Source organism: Dermacentor variabilis, chromosome 8, assembly GCF_050947875.1.
Source record: "Dermacentor variabilis isolate Ectoservices chromosome 8, ASM5094787v1, whole genome shotgun sequence".
Classification (NCBI taxonomy): Eukaryota; Metazoa; Arthropoda; class Arachnida; order Ixodida; family Ixodidae; genus Dermacentor; species Dermacentor variabilis.
Genome location: NC_134575.1, coordinates 56,113,565 through 56,134,075, shown reverse-complemented (window position 1 = coordinate 56,134,075; position 20,511 = coordinate 56,113,565). Strand labels below are relative to the sequence as shown.

Genomic DNA, 20,511 nt, shown 5'->3' with positions numbered 1-20,511 from the left:
AGACGGGATTACAAGACGGCGCCGGACTTAATGGAGACTACGAGTACGGCTCGGCTCCTGCAGATCAGCTTGGATAACACCCTAGAAAAAATTGCCAAGGCGCAGCTAAACAGGCAAATGGCGCGCCTCTCTACGACCAAGACGGGCTGCAGTATACTGATGTCCCTGGGTTACAACCCCCAAACTCCCAGCCGGAAACCGTAGGAGATAAACCAGGAGCTGCGGGTTCATATCTACTTGGACCATATCCCGAAGAATATGCACCCCGAGTACAACCAAGAACCGCGGCAGGCGTGGGTCAGGGCCCCCACCAAACGTTGAAAGGTGTCTGTATAGCGCAACAAAACAACGACACAAGAAGAAACGAAGGAAGGCGAAGCCAAGCGCTTGTCTCCGTTTCTTCTTGTGTCCTTGTTTTTTTGCGTTATACCTATCAATGATGACCGACCAACAAACCCATATCGCTACATTCAGCGAACCATACGAGAAAGACCTGCACGCTCGGTACGCGGACGCGGGGAATACACGAGGGAAGGCTTCGGCCCAGTGGTCTTTGCGGCGGCTACCGGCACCAATGCGACGGCAGCGAGCGTGCGGTGCTCGGACGCCACCGACACCGAGGAGGTTGCCCTCGCTCTGGCGATCTCCAAGGCCCAGTGTCGCACCGTGCTTAACGACTCGAGGAACGCCGTGCACAACTTTGGCCAGGAGTGAGCAGCCGCGCCGGCGGCCGCCATCATCCGCAAGCTCCACCTCCAAGCACCTCCAAGCACTATCTGTATCAAGTGGTTCCAGGCACATGCCGGCGAATGTCCACCTTCACTGAACCAGAACCAGAGGGCCCATTCCGCGGCGCGAGCCCTTACTTTCTGAGAGTGACGATTCCGCGTGATGGTTCCAAACCAAGGATAGAGTGACCAGTTATGGTGAAATTACCAAATGTTGCCAGTTATCTCCACGCAAAATGCCACATCCCCACCCGGCACTCAGTCGGGAAGAGGCCGTCTTGCTAAGGCAGATACAGACCGGGTCACTCCTCGCCCCGGCAATGCTACACGTGCTTCACTCAGAACTCTATCATAGAAGTGTATGCGGTGTTTGAGCAGTGGGTACGGCGCACCAATGCCACATCATGGAAGACTGTGCCAGGTTCGCGACCGAAGCTACTTCCAGGACATACCCGGCCGAACTTTGAAGTGAAGTGCAGTCTACATACAAGGACACTCAGCTATGGCCCACCCAGCAGGCCCGAGGTGCACTCGAAAATCACAAGCCTCACGACCCACAACAAACGGGCTGAACTGGGTATTGTAGAGTAAGGCATAGCCATGGGTCGATGCTTGGCCAACGTCGTGACCGTTAGACTGTCGGTTGCTGGCATTTTATTAAATTTATTCCTATCCTAAGTTTATTCTCGCAGTGCATAAGTATTCACGATACTAAGCTGCAAAAGAAATACCGTCTGAAAGTTGCCTTAAACATGTGATTCGTCTAAAAATTCAGCATATGCCTTCATCAATCCAATAACTATTGCTCTTGATATCAGTTTCATCACCGCCGCTTGCATGTTCGCAAACATGATATGATCTCCTTTCTTCTAGTGTTTGATTCCAGTATATTTTTCTCGATGACTGTCACTAATGCTATGACCGTCGGCAATAAAGAAATAACATATTTAGAAGAGGTATGGGATGCTGTGCCAGAGTGCACTTCGACAACGCCTTCACAAAAATGATGTTTCATGGTTGGCTTCGTGAAGAGACCAGTGCCTTTCGCTGGTATGCTAAATATAACCTTTCTTTGTATAAGTGACAAATCTACTTCAGAAAGACTTGATTTCTTCAGAAGAAATTCAAATTTCTGCGGCTACATTTAATCCACCAAATATTTGTTCGTGCACAGTGTTTGTAGTGATAACTCAGTCTGCAATATTTATACGATACTACCTACAGCAAGTTAACATAGATTCCTCTATTCTACATATAAGTGGTGGTGTTCACACGAAAGGTATAGGTTTGCGCTCTGGATCGAATAAAATCGTGGACCTGCGCGTCCGCATTACGTGATGTAATGATAAGCAACGAAACATGAGGGGTTCTTAACCTACTCATAGCCACCTTATCAGCTATATTTTGTCCACATATTATGTCAGCGGCCAACCGGAACAGCAGAAAAGAATTGTTCCGTTGAGATGCGCGAATGATTGCTGGCATATACCTACATAGAGGGATGGGGTACTCGAATTTGGATTGTTGGCTTATGTGACTTTAAGCATGGAAACCTTAGTTAGATATTTGCGAAAAAGACATTTTTCATCTCGTGACACAAGAACGTTTTACTGGATAATGATAATAATCAGGATGTAGAGAACCCCAATTTAAGTTCTGTGCAGAAAGTTCTCACTGATGTCCTTTTACCGAACATTTAAGCGATTCAAATCAATTCCTTCAAATGATTATATTTATGCAAAATTTGTCTTAGCTAACTGTATGTTAATTACTTTATTACATGGAATAATGGGCTGCAGACGGTAACCAGAACCAGGAACCCCCTTCACTTCCAGTCGTATCTTTACAAGACATTTTACAGGTACGTATTCGCCAATATTTTTCCTTCTGATAAATTCTGCTGAATGTATCACCATTTGGAAGCACAATAAATGTCCGAAAATTAGCGCACAGCAAAAAGGGATACGACAATACTACTTGTTTGTCTCCAGGGACAAGTGCACACGCTTCATATATGTATTGTTGCGACACTATTAACCGTTGATGCCAACGCCAAATTGTGCTTCATTTTTCTTCAGATGAAGAACACTTTCTTCCGAGTGCCGGGGCTTAATATGACATGAGGACTTAACCCTTCATTATCATTTTATTTGCTGCAATACTATAGTTGCACAAACATACCTGAATTTCTTTTCCAACTTTTCCCATCGAAAGAAAACACCCCTCGCTTTATATTCGGGTTGGTAACATAAACATTACGATTTCTTTACCTTCATTGTCTCTCGACATTGAAACCGCAACGAGATTAGTCATTAGCTACCACCGTAATTACTATTATGTACAAGCTGCATTCGAGCTCATACTACGTTTTGTGACGACAGTTCGCAGAAACGACTAATCGAGCCCACTGCGGAAGCCCTTCTTTATTGAATATTTCATGTTTCCCGGTGGTGGCGTCACTTCACTTTACACTCGTTATATATATATATATATATATATATATATATATATATATATATATATATATATATATATATATATCATCAGCCTGGTTACGCCCACTGCAGGGCAAAGGCCTCTCCCATACTTCTCCAAGTACCCCGGTCATGTACTAATTGTGGCCATGTTGTGCCCGCAAACTTCTTAATCTCATACGCCCACCTAACCTTCTGCCGCCCTCTGCTACGCTTCCCTTATCTTGGAATCTATTCTGTGACTCTTAATGACGATCGGTTATCTTGCCTCCTCATTACGTGTCCTGCCCATGCCCCCATATCTTTTTCTTGATTTCAACTAAGATATCATTTACTCGCGTTTGTTCCCTCACCCAATCTGCTCTTTTCTTATCTCTCAACGTTATAGCTATCATTCTTCTTTCCATAGCTCGTTGCGTCGTCCTCAGTTTAAGTATAACCCTTTTCGTAAGCCTCCAGGTTTCTGCTCCGTACGTGAGTACTGGTAAGACACAGCTGTTATAAGCTGTTCTTTTGAGGGATAATGACAACCTGCTGTTCATGATCTGAGAATTCCTGCCAAACGCACCCCAGCCCCTTCTTCTTCTTCTGATTATTTCTGTCTCATGATCCGGATCCCCAGTCACTACCTGTCCTAAGTAGATGTATTCCCTTACCATTTCCAGTGCCTCACTACCTATCGAAAACTGCCGTTCTCTTCCGAGACTGTTAAACATTACTTTAGTTTTCTGCAGATTAATTTTGAGACCCGCCTTTCATACTTGCCTCTCCAGGTCAGTGAGAATGCATTGCAGTTTGTCCACTGAGTTAATAAGCAAGGCAATATCATCAGCGAATCGCAAATTACTAGGGTATTCTCCATTAACTCTTATCCCCAATTCTTCCCAATCCAGGTCTCTGAATACCTCCTGTAAACACACTGTGAATAGCATTGGAGAGACCATATCTCCGTGCTTGACAGCTTTCTTTATTGGAATTTTGTTGCTTTCTTTATGGAGGACTACGGTGGCTGCGGAGCCGCTATAGATATCTTTCAGTATTTTTACATAAGGCTCGTCTACACCCTGATTACGCAATGCCTCCGTAACTGCTGAGGTTTCAACTGAATCAAACGCTTTCTCGTAATCAATGAAAGTTATATATAAGGGTTGATTATATTCTGCACATTTTTCTATCACCTGATTGACAGTGTGAATTTGGTCTATTGTTGAGCAGCCTTTACAGAATCCTGCCTGGTCCTTTGGTTGACGGAAGTCTAAGGTGTTCCTGATTCTATTTGCAATTACCTTAGTAAATACTTTGTAGGCAACGGACAGTAAGCTGATTGGTCTATAATTTTTCAAGTCTTCGGCGTCCCCTTTCTTATGGATTAGGATTATGTTAGCGTTTTTCCAACATTCTGGTACGCTCGAAGTCATGAGGCATTGCGTATACAGGGTGGCCAGTTTCTCTAGAACAATCTGTCCACCACCCTTCAACAAATCTGCTGTTACCTGATCCTCCCCAGCTGATTTCCCCCTATGCATAGCTCCCAAGGCTTTCTTTGCTTCTTCCGGCGTTACCTGTGGGATTTCGAATTCCTTTAGCTCATTCTTTCTTCCATTATCTTCGTGTGTACCACTCGCGTTGTATAAGTCTCTATAGAGCTCTTATATATATTGTTGGGAAGAGAAATTCCAGGCGCCACAGCCACTCGCCAGTCGCCCGGCAGGCGCGCGCTCGAGATTGCCGGTGCTGCTCTGGTGGAGGCACGCTTCCTGCTGCTCTCTTGTGTGTATTCATATAAGATTCTAGTGGAGCTGCTACGGTTATCCCCAACCTGGAATTACGCACCCAACCTCTGCCATCCGTCATGCCTGAAGACCCCAGCCCGACGTCCCCAACGGTTACTCCAGCCATCGTATGTGTCGGTGCCGAGCGTCTGCGGGATCCTGATATCTTCACCAGCACCGATGAGAAAGACATCGAAGATTGGCTGGAATCCTATGACCGCGCCAGCAACACCAACAAATAGCTTGATCCCCTAAAGCTCGCCAACGCGATCTTCTATTTATTGGGCGTCGCCAAGCTGTGGCTCAAAAACCACCAAGCCGTTCTCCGCACTTGGGCTAGCTTCAAAAGCGGCATCGCAGAAGTTTTCCGCCGCCTGGCGTGCGCCAGCTTCGCGCTGAACAACGCCTACGAAGCCGATCCCAGCAAACAGCTCCTCACTTCGTTCAACCGCCGTACAGCAGTAGACAATGGCGCCCTCCTGACAACCGGTCAATATGTTTTGCATGCGGTGTACCTGGCCACGTTGCACGGTTTTGTCGTCGCCGCGCAACGTCCTACCGCCGTAGCTTTGACGCCGCACCATACGGTTCCCATACTCGTCATCATCCACATCTCAGAACCGCGGCCAGATGTCTTCCTGCTCGGACCACCGCCCTCTTGTTGACCACCGTTCGCCACCGCCTCGACGCCGCTCGCTTTCGCCGATGCGCCATCGTCCTTCTTCGCCGCAACGGGAAAACTAATCGTCGCAATTCCAGAGGGAAGACTGCGTCACCCACGAACACACCGAGGCCTCTCCCTTCTCCGACTAATGTTATTGACGTATATGTGGACGGCGTCGCTGCACTCACCCTCGTTGACACTGGCCCTGCAGTTTCAGTTATCGGTGCCAAACGTTGCCGTTCACTCAGAAAAGTCACGACGCCACTGTACAACGTGTTACTAGGTGCTGCCAGCGCGGACCGCATCACGCCTGCAGCTGCGTGTACTGCACGCGTTGTGATCAACGGCCTCCTGTACATCGTCGAAGTTTCGGTTCTGTGTTCTTGTTCCCACGACCTTATTTTGGGGTAGGACTTCCTTTCCGCTTATAAGGCCGTCATTGAGTGTTCTCCTGCTGAAGGGGGATTTAAAACGCTGTGTAATGCCTCGCTCCTTGACGCTCATGCACCTGAAGATAAAGTATTTGTTGCCGAAGACGTTACAATTCCACCGCACTCATCTGCCCTTTCCACAGTGTTATGCAACATCGTTGCTGATGCCAGCACACTTTTTATGTCATCTGCAATTCTCGCTCGTCGCAAATGTTCCCCGCTACTTTTCGCTCTTTTCGACGTTTATGCCGGCGCCAGCAGATTGCTCGTCGCGAACCGATTATCCTGTCCTCTCACTTTGCTTCGTGGGGAGTGCGTTGGTCGCGTCCAGTGTGTCTACCCTACTGCAGTCATTGACCTGCCAACGGGTCCCATCGCCATTCATGAGGTCGCCGGAGTGACCTGTAACGCAGCGCAGGAGCCGACATCGCCCGATGTTTTATATAGCTCCATCGCCGACACGTTTACTGTTTCTCAACGCGCCCAGCTTCTACGCCTTCTCGACAAGTTCCGTTCGTCTTACGACTGCCAGCATGTTCCCTTGGGCCACACGTCAACTGTTTCTCATCGCATCGACACGGGTACGAGTGCGCCAGTGCGACAAAGATCATATCGCGTATCCGTGACAGAGCGCCGTGTTATCGATGACCAAGTAGCTGACATGCTCAAGCGCGGCGTCATTGAGCCTTCGGAGAGCCCCTGGGCATCTCCCATTGTTCTCGTTAAGATGAAGGATGGATCGATACCATTCTGTGTCGATTACCGTCGTTTTAACAAAATAATTCGTAAAGATGTTTACCCTCTTCCGAGAATTGACGACGCCCTTGACTATCTCCAAGGCCCGGAGTTCTTCTCTTCTATCGACTTACGCAGCGGCTATTGACAAGTCCCCATGGCACTCGAAGACAAACCTAAAACGGCCTTTGTAACACCAGATGGCCTATATGATTTTCGTGTCATGCTTTCAGGCTTTGCAATGCTCCCGAAACATTTGAGAGTATGATGGACAATCTTTTGCGTGGTCTCAAGTGGAAAACGCGCCTGTGCTACTTAGATGATGGGATTATGTTTTCGCCCGATTTTCCCACCCATCTCTGTAGGCTGGAGGACGTGTTGCAGTGCCTAACTGCCGCCGGCCTCCAGCTCAACCTGAAGAAATGCCACTTTGGCGCAAGTCAACTCACCATCCTTGGCCATGTAATATCTAAACACGGTATTCTTCCTGACGCCGTCGAGTTCCGTGCAGTTTCTGATTTTCCCAAACCTTCCTCCGTAAGAAAATTTCGCAGCTTACTTGGCCTGTGTTCTTACTTTGGCCGCTTCATTCGGAATTTTGCGTCCATTACCGCTCCCTTAAATTAGCTTCTATGGAGCGACTTGAATGACTACGCCTAGTCGGCCACTTGTGACGATGCGTCCCGAGTTGCGTCATCTACTAAACTTGCCGTCTATACTGCGTCACTTCGACCCGACCGCTCCGACCGAAGTACACACCGACGCCAGCGGTATTGGGCTCGGCGCTGTGCTCGCGCAGCACAAATCTGTATTCGACGAGTACGTCATTGCACACGCAAGCCGCACCCACACCAAAGCTGAGTAGAATTATTCCATTACGGAGAAGGAATGTTTGGCCATAATCTGGACACTTGCGAAATTTCGACCCTACCACTATGGCCGCCCCTTCGAAGTGATTACAGACCACCACGCACTTTGTTGGCTGTCCACGTTGAAGGACTCCTCTAGTCGATTAGCTCGCTGGGCTTTGCGGTTGCAAGATTTCAACGTGCGCGTTATCTACAGATCTGGCCGCCGCCACACCTATGCCGACGCACTTTCCCGTTCGCCCGTCTCAACCAAAAGCGATGCCTGCCTCTCGCCGTTGACCAAGTACTTTCGTTCCCAGCAGGCTGCGGCATAGTTTCGGAGCAACGCAAAGATGCCTGGATTAGCACTCTTATCCGCTTCTTTTAAAACCCGCCGACTGTTCTTTCACCTTCTCGAGCTTTGCGCCATCAAGCATCTTACTTCGAAATTCAGGATGAACTCCTCTATCGCCGGAATTACGTCTCTGACGCCCGCAAGTGGTTGCTGGTGATACCTCGACATCTTCGTGGTAAAATATGTGCTGCCTTCCACACTGAGCCGCATTGTGCACATGCGGGTGTCTTCAAGACGCGCACCTGGCTTCGCTGCAGTTTTTTTTTTTTTTTGGCGTGGCATGTACACCTTTGTGTGCAAGTACATTTGGTCGTGCCCTCAGTGCCGACGCCGCAAGGTTCCTGCTCAGCATGCACCCAATTCACTGCAACCAATCCCGTGCCCTTTCAGGCCCTTCGATCGCATTGGCGCTGATCTGTATGGACCCCTCCCGAGAACGGCTTCCGGGAACCACTGGATAGACATCGCCATCGACCATTTGACGCGATACGCAGAAACAGCCGCTCTGTCTGATGCCACCACTCGCGATATAGCATCTGTTGCGCCTCGCGAACGTTTAAGTGATCTAGGACGCGTCTTCCTCTCCGAAGTCGTAAAAGCGCTCCTTCCTGAATGCAGCATCGCTCATCGCTACCACCACCGCCTACCATCCTCAAACTAATGGGCTGACGGAAAGGTTTAACCGCACCCTTGGCGACATGCTCGCCAAATACGTCGCCTCTAATCACACTGATTCGAACCTCATTTTGTCATTCATCACGTTCGCCTACAGCACTGCGCCACAGGCGATCTGAAACTTCTCCCCATTCTTCCTCTTGTATGGCCGCGAACCTTCGACTATCCTCGATACCATTCTTCCGTACAGACCCAACTCATCCGAATGTACGCCCCTCTCTGAAGCTGCCCGTCGAGCAGAGGAATGCCGTCAGCTCGCCCGTTCCCTTACAGGCGTCGACCAATGGACACAAAAACCTAGACTTGACGATGATCAGCGGCAGTGTCACTTTCTTCCGGACACCTTTGTGTGGCTTTGGGTTCGCGCCGTTCCTGCTGCACTCTCATCCAAGCTTGTGTCCAAATATCAAGGAACCTACCGTGATGTCGCGAAGACATCGCCTGTGAACTACATTGTCGACGAGGATAGCAATAGGGGCTTGTTGGTACGGCATATCTTATTTTGTTATAGCGCAAGCTTGACACGGGCAACAGAAGGCTCATCTGATAAACACAGCGCTACTTTCAACAATAGATTTATGTTTAGTTCTCGTCGCTATATATACACCTTTGACCCATCATACAACACGTGCAACGCTTTTGGAAAATTAAACAAAATATATAAACTGGGAACCACACCTAGGCAATTTCTTGACTCACATATTCACAGACATGTACACGTTCAACGCGAACAAAGATGATTCAACTCTTTTGAAGATAATGAAATGGCAGTTTTACTGGCGCATGCTTCGCCGAATGTTCATATGTGTCTGGCTTCTATTATCAAGCGCATCATTTCACACCTGCTTCTACTCATGATGACTGTTTCTTTAAAACTTGGTTTGCACTTGCATCTCTGGCAATGGATGGCAAGAAAGCCGTCAGCGGCCACGTTGTTAACTTTGTTTCTGTGTTCTCGTAGACTGTAATTTATGCATCTGCCTGTTTGACTGATGTAGGATTGTCCACAGCCGAGAGTAATACGTTATACCACGCCGGCGATGCAATCAATCAATTTGTTCTCATGTTCCTTTTCGCATGCGGTACGTGGGATTCTTGCTGGCCTTGTGTTTTTACACAAGGCCACAAGGCCGTGTCGAGCACTGACATGAACAAAAGAAAGGCTGCCGTCATCCCCTACATACACGGGTTCTCCTTTAGAATGAAGAAGATTGCTTGAAGGAGCGGCATCTACGTTGTATTTTCGGCACCTAATAAATTGGTCAGCATCTGTAAAAACACAAGGCCAGAAAGAATCCCACGTATGTAGGCATATCAGCGTGTATCTCATTGCGTAGTTCCTGGCCTGCCTGTTCATGAGAGTGAACCTATATGGTCATAATATTGGCCAATATTAGATGCATTATTCGGCATTCTCGCCGTGCGTGCGGACAATATGTTCCTTTTGGAGTCCCAACTATGTAATCGTTTTGTGATCGCAAACGCATCGTGCCCATCTAATTTGTGCCATCCACACCGACTAAAATAATAAATACCACGAATTTCTAAGCACCAATAATTTGCATGCGCTTAAGAATAGTTTTGCCTGTTCCCCGATTTATTGTGTGTAGCTACATTCCACTTCAATGTTTATTTTCTTTTCCCAAGTTTCTTCATACTCAACAGGAAATTCATCTGCAAATGATTGACGAAGACGACTGGATTAAAAGTAAATGCGAATGTGTGAAGTCTAGGTTCCAAGCTACCCATTCTAAAGGATGTAAGAGGACAGTGGAGTGCTACAAATATGTGAAGGTCTCGTAAGTACAATGTCCATCATTTCGTTTCCATCCTGTCAGGCCAAAATCTGAGAAGGCAATATATTCCCATGTAGATGCCGTGTATTATGCAAAGATTTAAGTGTGAAAGGCGGTTTTGCCTAGGGTGCTATTAACCTAAACTGATCCCTGACAACATGCTTCAAATTTCAACAAATATAAGCTTCCTGCTTCCGACATCTCACCGAGGAGACAGGGAAAAGTAAGAAGCAGCCTAGTATACCGCTTCAAAATTAGAAAAGAAGGGTATTCAATAATTATTTTGAAGCCAGATAATTGCGCCCTCCTAGTGTAGTGTAATCTTCAATCGGATTGACACTAATATGGCTGCAATTTCCAGAAATACTATAACATTTGTGCTATATGTAGGCATATCTGCCTTATGCGTACAACTTTACCATTTGACATGTCAAGGTTAAAACACGAGGAAAATATTTGTGATTGATGACTTCAGTGCTCATGTGTTTTGCGCTGTGCAAGGGGTGCCTGAATTTAGAAAATTAGCAGCCTTCTAAATTACTCAGTTATCGCAATCGAAGTGGGCCAGTACTTTGGGCGTTTCGATTTTACGCCACGACACGATGTGCGGAATGTAAAAACGGGAAGGGAAAAGGTAGAGGAGGTTTCGGCTGGCTAGCTCAATACCGTTGAGCGCTCGGCGACCGACGTGGAGGCTACCTCTAGGTGGCATTTCAAAACACCCCTCTCATGGGTGTAACATCGTGTTGGATGCGCGTGGTACAACACAACGTTCCAGGTGCTCGCAATGGCCAGAACTTCATCGGAGGCGCCGTCTTGCCAATCTCTTGGCAACCGCTTCGCCATGTTTTAGTACTGTGATAGAGGCACGCCATTCCCAGTTGTGCGTGCGCAAAGGTCAAGGTAACTTGGACATGTTCAGTGCTGTGTGGACCAACGCTCGTCCGCATGAAATGTAGGCGAAGGCGTTGAGTGGCTGGCACGCTGTACAAGTGTCAGATACTACAACCTTTGATTCTCCGTGACCTAGCTTGATTCTCTTTAGCTATGTCTGAGTGGGACAACACGGATGCAGTAAGAACATCACGTGGACTCGAGAAGAGCGTGGAGCCCTTTGTTAAGGAAAATAAAAAGTTTGTTGTCGACTCCTGCACCAAATGCAAACGCATGTAAGAAGCAGTAGCTCAAAAGGCCGAAACACCCACATAAACATGCACTACACATATACGAGAAGCTATCGAAGAGTCTCAAACAGTGTATTCAAGAGTATCTAGGGAAGCCTGTGTTGTACATACAATAGAAAAAATAATGGAGCATGTTTGCAATTTTCTTATAGGCAGAAAACACTTTATAGTCAGTGACAATCTAAAACTTCCAAGCAATCAACGTCCACAAAAACGAAACGCACTTTCTTTCCACCTATGAAAGAGAGACAAATGACGAAGCGCCCTTTCACAATTATATACAACCTATGTGCAACCAATAAACTTATTTGCCTCGCTTCATGCGGTAACGCATGTATAAAGAGAGCTGCTTCTTCCATACAGATCTTGTATTATAGCCATAGTTTCAGAACCTCTCCCACCGCACGTTCCGTGTTAGTGTTCGTAACGTATTGTTTCGTGATTTTGTGAAAGAGTGTTTCACAAGTGCGTGTGCGGAGCTGTAGTCTTTTTATTGTCAGATTGACCTTTCTCTATATTGTATACCGCGTAAATATCCTAATGACATCCAGATAGGTACAAATCATGCAATTCAATTGTCTACGAGGGACGAATACAGGTTTCCTCAAATATATCGCCTAAGGGGGCACACAATAACACTTTGAATTTATATAATCGAAAAGGGCACGTGCATCTTGTTATCTAACAAGACAGGTATACGGCCGGACCCCATGTTACGCGTCAATGGAGAAAGGCTATTTGAGAGCCATGTATATAAATGTTAAGGTTGCCTAATAGGCAGTCTTAAAGACAGCAAACTCACTTTTTTCCCGCATATGAAGTATGTAAAGAAAAAGTTCCTCCGGACTATGAGTCTCCTGAAGCTCTTGTCATGCACATCCGGGGGGAGCGCCAGGGAGTGCGATAAATGTTTCTAGAAAAGTGTATTGTTACCACGTGTTGACTACGGCGTTATGATATACAATTCTACGCCTACTGCAATGAAAGCGTTAGATCTTATCCGCCAATTAGACATCCACCATTCCAAAGCGTCTGCAGGCGTAGTCCTGTGAAAAGCTTGAACGTTGAATCTAACGAATGGTCTCTATACTTCCGAAGGACATATTTAAGATTTTCTTACTTCCTGAAGGTAAAACCAGATGTAGATCATCCATGTCATTTATTATTCATGACCTGTCCATGGTCAGGCTTTTCCGTCCCCACCCAGCCATTGGCCTCCTCTGTCCATCCGGTTGTAAGCACTGTCAGAAGAAACAGGCATCCCCCCTGTTGAGAATTTCCGGGTGGTCCCTACTAGGCTTCCCCAACCTAAGGGGTAGCAGACCATCGAATGTGGCATCTCTTAGGAATATCACAACGGGCCACTGATACCCATATACGTTCGCATTTCCTTAAATTAAGGAAAAGTATGCCGCTGCTCAATCTTATACAGATGCTTCGAAGTTTCCTCCTATAGTTGCCTACGCTGCTCAAGGACCATCATTTTTAGCATATAGTACACTGAATCTATATGCAAGTGTATACGCATCGTTACGCACTTTATATTACGGCAGAAGCACACGCGATCATCCCTGTAGTTAAACACATTAAGCAAAGAAATCTCACAAGCGCTATTGTGTTTGCGCACTATTTGAGTGTATTTCGAGGCCTAATGGGTTATTGGAAATGTAAGAACAATGTTTTTACAGCGATGCTGTATACCTCTACCATTCAGAGAAACTTTCGTGCCATTTTTAGCATGGTAAACAAAAAAATACGTGGGCCGATCCCGGAGATGGTAAAATGCCGGGCCGACCCGCGGCCGAGGTGAAGGAGGCGATAAGCACCCCCATACGCGAGCCGATCTCGATGATAGTGTCATACCGGCCCGGCCCGACCCGCGGCGGGTCTGGAGCAGGCCTTAAGCGCCGCCATACGTCGGTCCATCCCGAAGATAGTGCCATACCGGCCTGTCCCGCGGCGGAGCTGGAGCATGCGTTAAGCACTCCCCATTAGGGGGCCGATCCGGAAGATAGTGCCATACCAGCCCGACCCGCGGCGGAGCTGGAGCAGGCGTTAAGCACTTCCCATACGTGAGCTGATCCGAAAGGTAGCCCAATGCCGAGCCGACCAGCAGCGGAGGTGCGGTTCCGCATTAGGCACCCACATACAGAGATTCGCTGGTCATCCTTCTTCACAGAGTGGAAGAATGAGTTTTTAATGAACTATCTGTATTACTATGCTCTGCTTGTAGGGGTAAATAAGATATCCTTTGCTGGTCCCCTGACCACAGTGGCATAAAAGGCAATGAAGCTCCTGACGAGAATGATGCTTATTAATATGAACAAGTTTTAGCTTTTTAAAGACCTTCGCATCTTAGAAATCCTTTGTCCGGTTGGTGTGTAGCATATCTTCGCCTTTCGGGCTATAACTGAAACTGACAATATTTTACAGCACGTGCCTCTTAGCCCGTGCTTTTCATCACGAGCCCTGTGGAGGTAGCCGTGCTTGCATTCATTCTTTTATATCGATTCTTCATACCGAAACCTTTATGCCTTATTTCCATGCTTCATTGTCTTTATTTTGATGTTTATATGTTTTCTAACGTTTACAGCAAGCCGTCTTCAGGCTTCCTTACCGCCACATCACATCCAAATTTGCAACTCAATTTGAACCCTTTCTACATATTACACAATTCATTACCAAAAGACACGGCACTCTTTGGCAACAGGACGCCTTTCCACCATTAATGACTATACCTCGTAAACAGAGCAAAAAGGCGCTGTTTCGCAGGAAAAGGAAAGAGACAATTCCCACTAACCCACCATGGTTGCTCAGTGGCAATGTTGGTGGGCTGCTGAGCACGAAGTCGCGGGATAGAATCCCGGCCACTGCGGCCGCATTTCGATGGGGGCGAAATGCGAAAACACCCGTATACTTAGCTTTAGGTGCACGTTAAAGAACCCCTGGTGGTCGAAATTTCCGGATTCCTCCACTAGGGTGTGCCTCATCATCACAAAGTGGCTTTGGCACGTAAAACACCATAACATATATTTTTTTTTAAATTTTAGGATTCCTACTAGGCATATTCTTACGGCACTAGTGCTTAGAAGGCACAAACATTGCCGCGTGTGCGTGATCCATCATCATCATCTTCTTCTTCTTCATCAGCCTGGTTGCGCCCACTGCAGGGCAAAATGCCTCTCCCATACTTCTTTAACTACCCCGGTCACGTAATAATTGTGGCCATGTTGGCACTGCAAACTTCTTAATCTCATCCGCTCACCGAACTTTCTGCTTTCCCCTGCCACGCTTCCCTTCCCTTGGAATCCATTCTCTAACCCTTAATGACCATCTGTTATCTTCCCTCCTCATTACATGTCCTGCCCATGGCCTTTTATTTTTCTTGATTTCAACTAAGAAGTCATTAACTCGCGTTTGTTCCCTCACGCGGTCCGGTCTTTTCTTATCCCTTGACGTTACACCCATCATTCTTCTTTCCATAGCTCATTGCGTCGTCCTCAATTTAATTAGAACCCTTTTCGTAAGCCTCCCGCTTTCTGCCCCGTATGTGAGTACTGGTAAGGCACAGCTGTTATACAGTCTTCTCTTGAGTTGTATGTGAACATAGTTCTACAATTATACCACTATTAGAAACTGTACCACTGAGGTGGGGTCAACTTTTACAATAAACTCCTGTAAAGAAGCGTTAAGTATTGAGCATTTTACTGAAGACAACCGACATCTGGCTGGTGAAAAATCAAGGCCACGATACATGGTCTTTGGAGGCGCACTATCACACCTACTGCCGTTAATGAAATCTGCTGCAAGATAGCATTGAAAATTTACAGCACACCAACACATTATTTGTACTTAGTGGACGTGCTGGGTTGTTTTTCATGATACTGGCACTCCAGAGCTAGGCGCTACTATCCGCTTTCACCATCATAGATGCCAGCTCATTGCATGCGGCTCCCATACTCCGCACCAGCGTCTGTACTGGCGTATCGTGGCAGCTCGACAACGCTATATTTATCAGTTCACGCTGCAACTATGTGGAAGATTGGATGGCCGAGTACGGTCAAGTAAGTGTTTAACATAAGCCGGACGACCACGTTAAGCTCACCAATGTCTAGTTTCACCTGATTGCCCTGCCTAACTTCTCGTTCAGAAATTTAGAGGCCGACCGCATTTCCAAGTCGGCTTTCCTTCAACCGTGACAGCTCCTCAGCCATCCCACCATGCACCGGCTTCGCGTGGTGTAGTACTTGAGCAGCCGAACAACTCGAACCCGCCGCAAGGTTGAGGGTTCTACTAACTGTATCATAAATTTGCTCTGTTTTTGGAAACGCGCCCAACCTAATCTTTTGTCGAAGCGTAGGACAAAATAAAGCACGCAATGAGAGAAATATCTGACCACACGTTTCACTGAGTTGTTAGAAGCGCCTAGATGGCCATCCACTTGATTTAGCCTTGTCAGAATAATGATTACCTGTCCAAAAAAATCAGTGCCAATCTACTCTGAAGAAGGATCACCCAAGAAGCTGTGCATGTGGACCCCTTAATGGCGAACTGCAACTCCGCCATGGGTAGGGCCGGCATTGCGCTGTCATCGGGATCGGCCCACGTATGCAGAGTGCTGAACGCCTGCTTCACTTCCGCCGCTGGTGGGCCCCGCACTGCACTATCTGCGGTATCTACCCATGTATAGGGAGTTTTTTTTCTTACCGCTGCAACAACGACACGAACAGTCGACGAAAAGACGACACCACTAACCTTACAGTTTTATTCTTACGAATAAAACAATTTATGCACAAGGATGTTGCAAGTGAACTTTCTCTTTTCGGTCACGCAACTGAGCTGGTGGCGTACGCCCAGACCCAAGTCACTCAAGCACTAACACCTGTCCTTCTAAAGTTGCCTGTCACTGCACCACATACTTAAGCTGCCACTGCCGCCCGACCACGTGGCACTCCTGTTTCTGGTGCGCACGAGACCACTGGAACTATTTACACGTCGTCGCCGTCTTTACTTCCGGCTACCAATGCTTATTTCTCCAGCGCACCTTCGGTCATTAGTCCATGACATACATTGATAAGCTGCCCATATTCTTACAAGACGAACACAGCGTGAACACGAATACACACAGATCCGTACATGTCTTGCCAGTTTTTGTCAGTATGTTGGTTTTAATTCATTTGACGCCTTGGGAGAAGTGTTTCACCTAACTAGAAACAGCTTTGTTGTTCCATGCAAGTACGACTGCATATAATCTGCATACTTTCGTTGTAGTTTCGCAACAACCCATAGCACTTTGCGCAACCTGAATTGTAATAATTCTTCACTTTTTCAAATGGTGCATCAAGTGAATGCTCTCAAATTTGCGCTTGTCCAATAAATTTCGGAATTTCCTGTTCCACTATGTGCCACACTCCACGGCAGCGCTCCAGCGTAACTCAGTAGGCTACGTTTCTACAACGTGGTTATAAGAAAGCCAACCCAAATTTGAGGAACTTTAAGATATCAACTTTGAGGGAATGCAACCTTATATACTAAGCGTATTTAGTGTACTTAGTTTTGACCTCTTTCATGCATTGGAGAAGAATTTATGTCTGGATTCGAACATTGATATAACGGAGAAGACAAGTTGCGAATACGTTATTATAAGCGTACATTCCCGCAACGTTAATAAGCTAAAGTTGTTGTAATTTTAGAGACTTTGGCGGAATATCATATTTGAGAATGCTACCAAATAATTTAGGCTGGTGCATAGCAGTGAAGTTGAACAAATGTCTGCGTAGTGAATGTTGCAAATTTCACTGCATGAGTAAGGCTCAAATTTAATAAATGTACGTATTAAGCGAGTAGTAACGACGTTGTATTAAAGAATGTTAGTCTAGCTTAACATTCTTCATACAGCGCTCTACAGACTGGCTAGTCCTTAAATAATATAGCACGAAATTGTGCCACATGTCAGAACTTGTTTGTAAACAACGTAATCCTTCTTTGTTTGTTTGCACGACAGCTTTACAATAGTCAAACAGAACCAATACTAAAATGGTCTTCTTCTATTTTTCAGCTATGCCCCTGATACAATCAAAGTGCTGTAAGTAAATTTAAAGCTATCTCCGCCTTGGTGCAGCACTGTTCCATTTAACTAGGCATTAAAAATGTCTATAGCCCGCTGTGAAGAGGACATTTCTCTTAAGCAGAAAGTTGATGTTTCCTTGCTTATTGATACGTTAGTCGTTCGCACATAAAGCTTAACAATCTTCATCGAGTTATCATGGGTTAGACTGGAAATTCCAGTAATGTGAGACCCTTACCATTCAACGTCTACTAAGCAGTGCATAATAAGGAAACCAGCGAGCACTCCGCGATATAAATCAGTACACCATTTGTGCACTGATAAGATACCCTGGTAATAAAATAAAAAATAGCTATTATCCCTTATATGCTATAACCAAAACATTAATTCGCCGACTTTTTCTGACTTGGTTGGCTGCCTATCCGCAATTGCGTCGCGTGCTACCTCGGTGGATATATTTATTTATTGATTGATTGATTCGGTCACCCGTTTGGCAGCCAAGGCAGGCGAGGACCACAAGAAAAGTGCAATTACTTTCGAAAACGAGCATGAAATGAAGAAAGTCACAATGCGCATTAAAGCCAAAGTTCAATACAAATTATGGTGCATTGCACACACAACTAACGAAATCGTACACAAGCAAAAAATAAATACACACACAACAAACAAACACAACCAGTACACATAAGTGAGACAACAAAAATGAGTACATTTATCTTTACCGCAACTGGCATTCGTCTACGGCACTTGTGAAATGCAAGAAAAAAGTCATAAAAACTTGACGATGCAAGATCCCGTCACGCATAAAAAAGACGCAAAGCTAGGTCCGAGGGAAATGAGGTACAAGGATGAAGTAAGAGCGCGCAATATAAAATAAAATCAAAAGTCGTGCACCAAACTTCTGACGATACAGCCATTACAAAAGCTTCTACAGGCAAAAAAAAAAAACGTACGACGTGCTTTGGAACTTCATCCCTTTCTGATGAAGGTCTCAGAATACAAAAGAAGATTGGTAGATGAGCATTCTACTAATTGTGCTACAACTACTAGAAGAAGCATTGGGGGCGTCACCTAGCAAAAATTGCGTTGTAGAAAGTGGATAGCGCGCAACTTACGGCTGACGATAGAGTAAAAAAAAATGTTATCAGTTGGCGTTCCAACGCATCATGGTACACCACACAAACACTTCTAACAACGAGATAGATACGCGTGTTAGTTGGAAGAAGAACGGCAATAACAACAAAGTCGGATTGAAGAGTTGTCAGAATAATATCATACTGCAGAAACAGAAGGAAAGCAAGGTAAGGACATTTACGAAAATTTATTGTCAAAACGTTTACAGGTACTGATGTAAATACATAATGCATAGGTATATATTTCCGTTCGAGTACCTTCCTTTATAAGGTGACATGGTGAGTGAGGCTTACCAAGCTAAAGCTCACTAAAGAGGAATTCGCGCTTGGTTATACAGGCCCACTTTGAACTTTCCTTGAACTTTATTGCATGGTATCTATTTTTCCTTCCCGTGCATCTACAAATGTGTTTTAAATAATGTTGTATACCCGTTACTGACAATATTACCATGCAATACACAACAAAATAAGTGCGTTGCGAAATAATAAGAGTAGCGCACTTCGGTGCTAGACGTTTTTTGTTCGAATTTTCTTGTTTAACACTGCTGCTTATGTTTATTTATTGAAATTTGTGTAAACTTAGATATATCCAGAAGGTCATCGTGGCGCCAACGCCGGTGGCGATAATTTCCCTTAGGAGTCCATGAGATTTATATCGCAATATAATACAACAGGTTCCCAAAGTCTATTCGTTTTTCCGAAATTTCGGAAGTACAGCCGCATACACTTCAAGCATACTTGTTCGGGCATTCCTGGTTACTTTATTTCGCATACTAGTGGAGATGAATCCTGCGCCAAATGGCACAAATTTGACGTCCCAAACGTTCTGAAGTTATTCGTAGAAATCACTTGTGCAGATGGTGCGTAATCCGGGGGGTGATCAGGCGATCCTGTTTAGTAGCCCGGACATTGACCTAAGACTGAATGAGGAAATACCACTGTTGGCCACATACGCAAACACTCCCCGTTAGAGAACCTTGGGAAAACCTCAAAGCGTGGGTTGATTGAAAATTGATTCGAAATTGACGCCTATCTGCTAGGACCGCATGGTTCAAACCCGCGTAAATGCCTTTCAGAGTGCCTTGAAGGGTAGAGACGTTTTTTGACTCAGTTTTTTCTAGTCTTCCACTACCAAGAAATAAAGGCAATAATGTGCCACGTTTTCTCTGTTTGAATGGACCTACAATGTAAGCTCTGCCATTTAAGGTGAGACGTTTGATAGGATCTACGCACATGTCACAAATCATTTTGGGAAATTTCGCTTGACTCATACAGCTGATTTGTAAACGATTTCTGCATATTTCTTTGAATTTCTTACAATTTCTCTCCGAAATAAAATACGTGGGTTAGGTTTCTTCCCTCTCTAAATTTTGATGGTGTGCTCATAGTAAAAACCATTAAAATGCCATATCTTGCACCTTTCAGGATCGGAAAAGACAAGATGATAAGAACGTACGTAATGCATCTGTTTTTTGACGATTCTTACCTACTCGACTGGAAAGTATATATATATATATATATATATATATATATATATATATATATATATATATATATATATATATATATATACATAGTTGAAAGGCAAAGCTACGTTTATTTTACCTCGATAAAAATGATGTCTTCCTGGGTGAGTTGAGGGGAAAACG

General features: G+C 45.6%; 2 protein-coding genes across 4 annotated transcripts in view; both read left to right on the top strand.

The window, feature by feature from the left end:
* The window catches only part of LOC142591036 (uncharacterized), a 256,522-nt gene that overhangs the window by 101,945 nt on the left and 134,066 nt on the right, over positions 1 to 20,511 (top strand). The gene's annotated exons all lie outside the window — the stretch shown is intronic.
* LOC142591035 (uncharacterized) overlaps positions 1 to 20,511 on the top strand; it is a 77,203-nt gene that overhangs the window by 29,398 nt on the left and 27,294 nt on the right. Inside the window, exons 4-7 of the mRNA XM_075703409.1 lie at positions 2,528 to 2,589; positions 10,330 to 10,481; positions 17,721 to 17,747; positions 20,288 to 20,314. Coding sequence (XP_075559524.1) covers positions 2,528 to 2,589; positions 10,330 to 10,481; positions 17,721 to 17,747; positions 20,288 to 20,314 — 268 coding nt within the window. The remainder of the gene's footprint in view (positions 1 to 2,527; positions 2,590 to 10,329; positions 10,482 to 17,720; positions 17,748 to 20,287; positions 20,315 to 20,511) is intronic.